The 1,959-nt window shown below is 45.9% G+C and overlaps 1 protein-coding gene across 1 annotated transcript; it reads left to right on the forward strand.

Annotated features, from left to right (window-relative positions):
* Window positions 1-261: 261 nt before the first annotated feature.
* Window positions 262-1,959, forward strand: LOC310929772 (elastase-1-like; the record flags this gene model as incomplete). Its single annotated transcript, XM_083892618.1, has 7 exons — window positions 262-301; window positions 544-641; window positions 787-887; window positions 1,091-1,216; window positions 1,346-1,482; window positions 1,565-1,707; window positions 1,783-1,959. 7 exons carry the CDS (start codon window positions 262-264, stop codon window positions 1,957-1,959), a joined length of 822 nt encoding a protein of 273 aa, XP_083748744.1.

A 1,959-nucleotide genomic window follows, 5' to 3' on the forward strand; every position in this document is an offset into this window, starting at 1 on the left:
GAATAATCTCCTGAAATAGATGTGCTGAATCTTTTCAAACCCTTTTAATGCAGGTATAGTTCTCAGGCTACGTGTCGTTTTCCCATTCTGAACACTTCCCACTGGTCAAAGCAGGAGGCGTGTGTGTGCGATACACATCTGCGATAACAGTTGTGTGAGATGAACCACAGGTGCACGCCACACAAGCTGAAGGTCAGCTGCAGGTATAAAAGAAGCAGAGACGCACTTGCAGAAAACATTTGGACGCACACGCTTGCTAAAATGCTCAAGTTCCTCGTGTTGACGAGTCTCGCAGCCTTGGGTAAGACGGCAAACACTGCCGTTACACGACCATTCATTATTGATCTCTTTCAGCCTCTTTAATTTGCTCACTTTGCCCGTATATGCACCCTCTCCGTCATCCAGGCAATGGACAATTCTTTGGTTTAGTCGATACACAAGAGTTCTAGATTATCCAATCTAACTCAAACTGTACCAATTTCTCCTTTCCAACAACTTTCACAAATCATGTCCTTCTTTCTTTCTTTTCTTCATCGGTACCAGTGCTGGCTGAGCTGGAACCCCAGCCCAGGTACCTGGAGGACAGCCTTGAAAGGGTTGTGGGAGGTGAGGTGGCCAGTCAAAACTCCTGGCCCTGGCAGGTAATCTTCTGAAACTCAAACTTATTGGTTGATTTTTCATGTTTAAACTTTTTATTTTCCCCCCCGCAAAAATGTGTGAACAATCTTCAGCAATTGACGATTCATTTAATTGAAGTCATCAAATGTTCATACTTTCCCCATCTAGATTTCTCTTCAGTACAAATCTGGCAGCCAATACCGCCACACATGTGGAGGAACTCTGATTGAGAAAGACTGGGTTATGACTGCAGCTCACTGTGTGGACAGGTAACATCATTTTTTTTTTATTATTATTATTACTTTGCTCAAAAATAATATTATGTTCAAAATCCAAGTTGATTTGAAAGAAAAGTTACAAGAACAATTCCCAAGGATCCAAATGATGTCATTGGAATCACAACTGAATTGAATCAATGACCGTTAACTAACATTAACATTTTCCCTCCCTCTCTCTTTTTAACATATTACAGATCCCAGACCTGGCGTGTTGTGATTGGTGAACACGACCTCTACAGCGACAGTGGCAGAGAGCAGATCAAAAGCGTCAGCAGGGTTTACATCCATCCCAGATGGAACTCCAACAACGTGGCTGGCGGGTGAGGATAATGACTCTTTAGTCATGTTTGAATCAATGTTAAATGCGAGGCTTCCGTTGGAGGTCATGCATTTCTGTCATTGCTCGAAACATTATTTTTGCAAACGTTATTTGATTCACCGCTCTTCAGATACGACATTGCCCTTCTGCGCCTGTCCTCTGCGGCCACCCTGAACGCCTACGCCCAGCTGGGCTCTCTGCCTCCCACTGGCCAGATTCTGCCTCACATGAACCTCTGTTACGTCACCGGATGGGGCCTCACCTCCAGTGAGTCGACTTGCTTGGCCACCAGTCACTTATAATGTCGTGGGTGCATCCTTTCTGACGTATCTTTTACTTCCTTCATTAGCTGGTGGTAGCCTGTCCAGGCAGCTCAAACAGGCCTATCTTCCACTGATTGACCACAGGACCTGCTCCAGCTCCGGCTGGTGGGGTAGCACCATCAAGAGCACCATGGTGTGCGGTGGTGGTGCTGATGAGTCTGGATGCAACGTGAGTCTTCACCCATTTGCGTAAATCCCAAAAAACTAAAGACGTGCCCTTTAATCGAACTCTCTCTCTCTCCAGGGCGACTCTGGCGGTCCTCTGAACTGTCAGGTTAATGGAAAATACTACGTCCATGGTATTGCCAGCTTTGTCTCCGGTTGGGGATGCAATTATCCCCAGAAGCCCACCGTCTTCACCCGCGTTTCTGCCTACATCGAATGGATGGACTCGGTTAGTATGAAGGACATGTACACTTAA

Source organism: Microchirus variegatus (genome assembly GCF_963457635.1).
Source record: "Microchirus variegatus genome assembly, chromosome: 7".
Classification (NCBI taxonomy): domain Eukaryota; kingdom Metazoa; phylum Chordata; class Actinopteri; order Pleuronectiformes; family Soleidae; genus Microchirus; species Microchirus variegatus.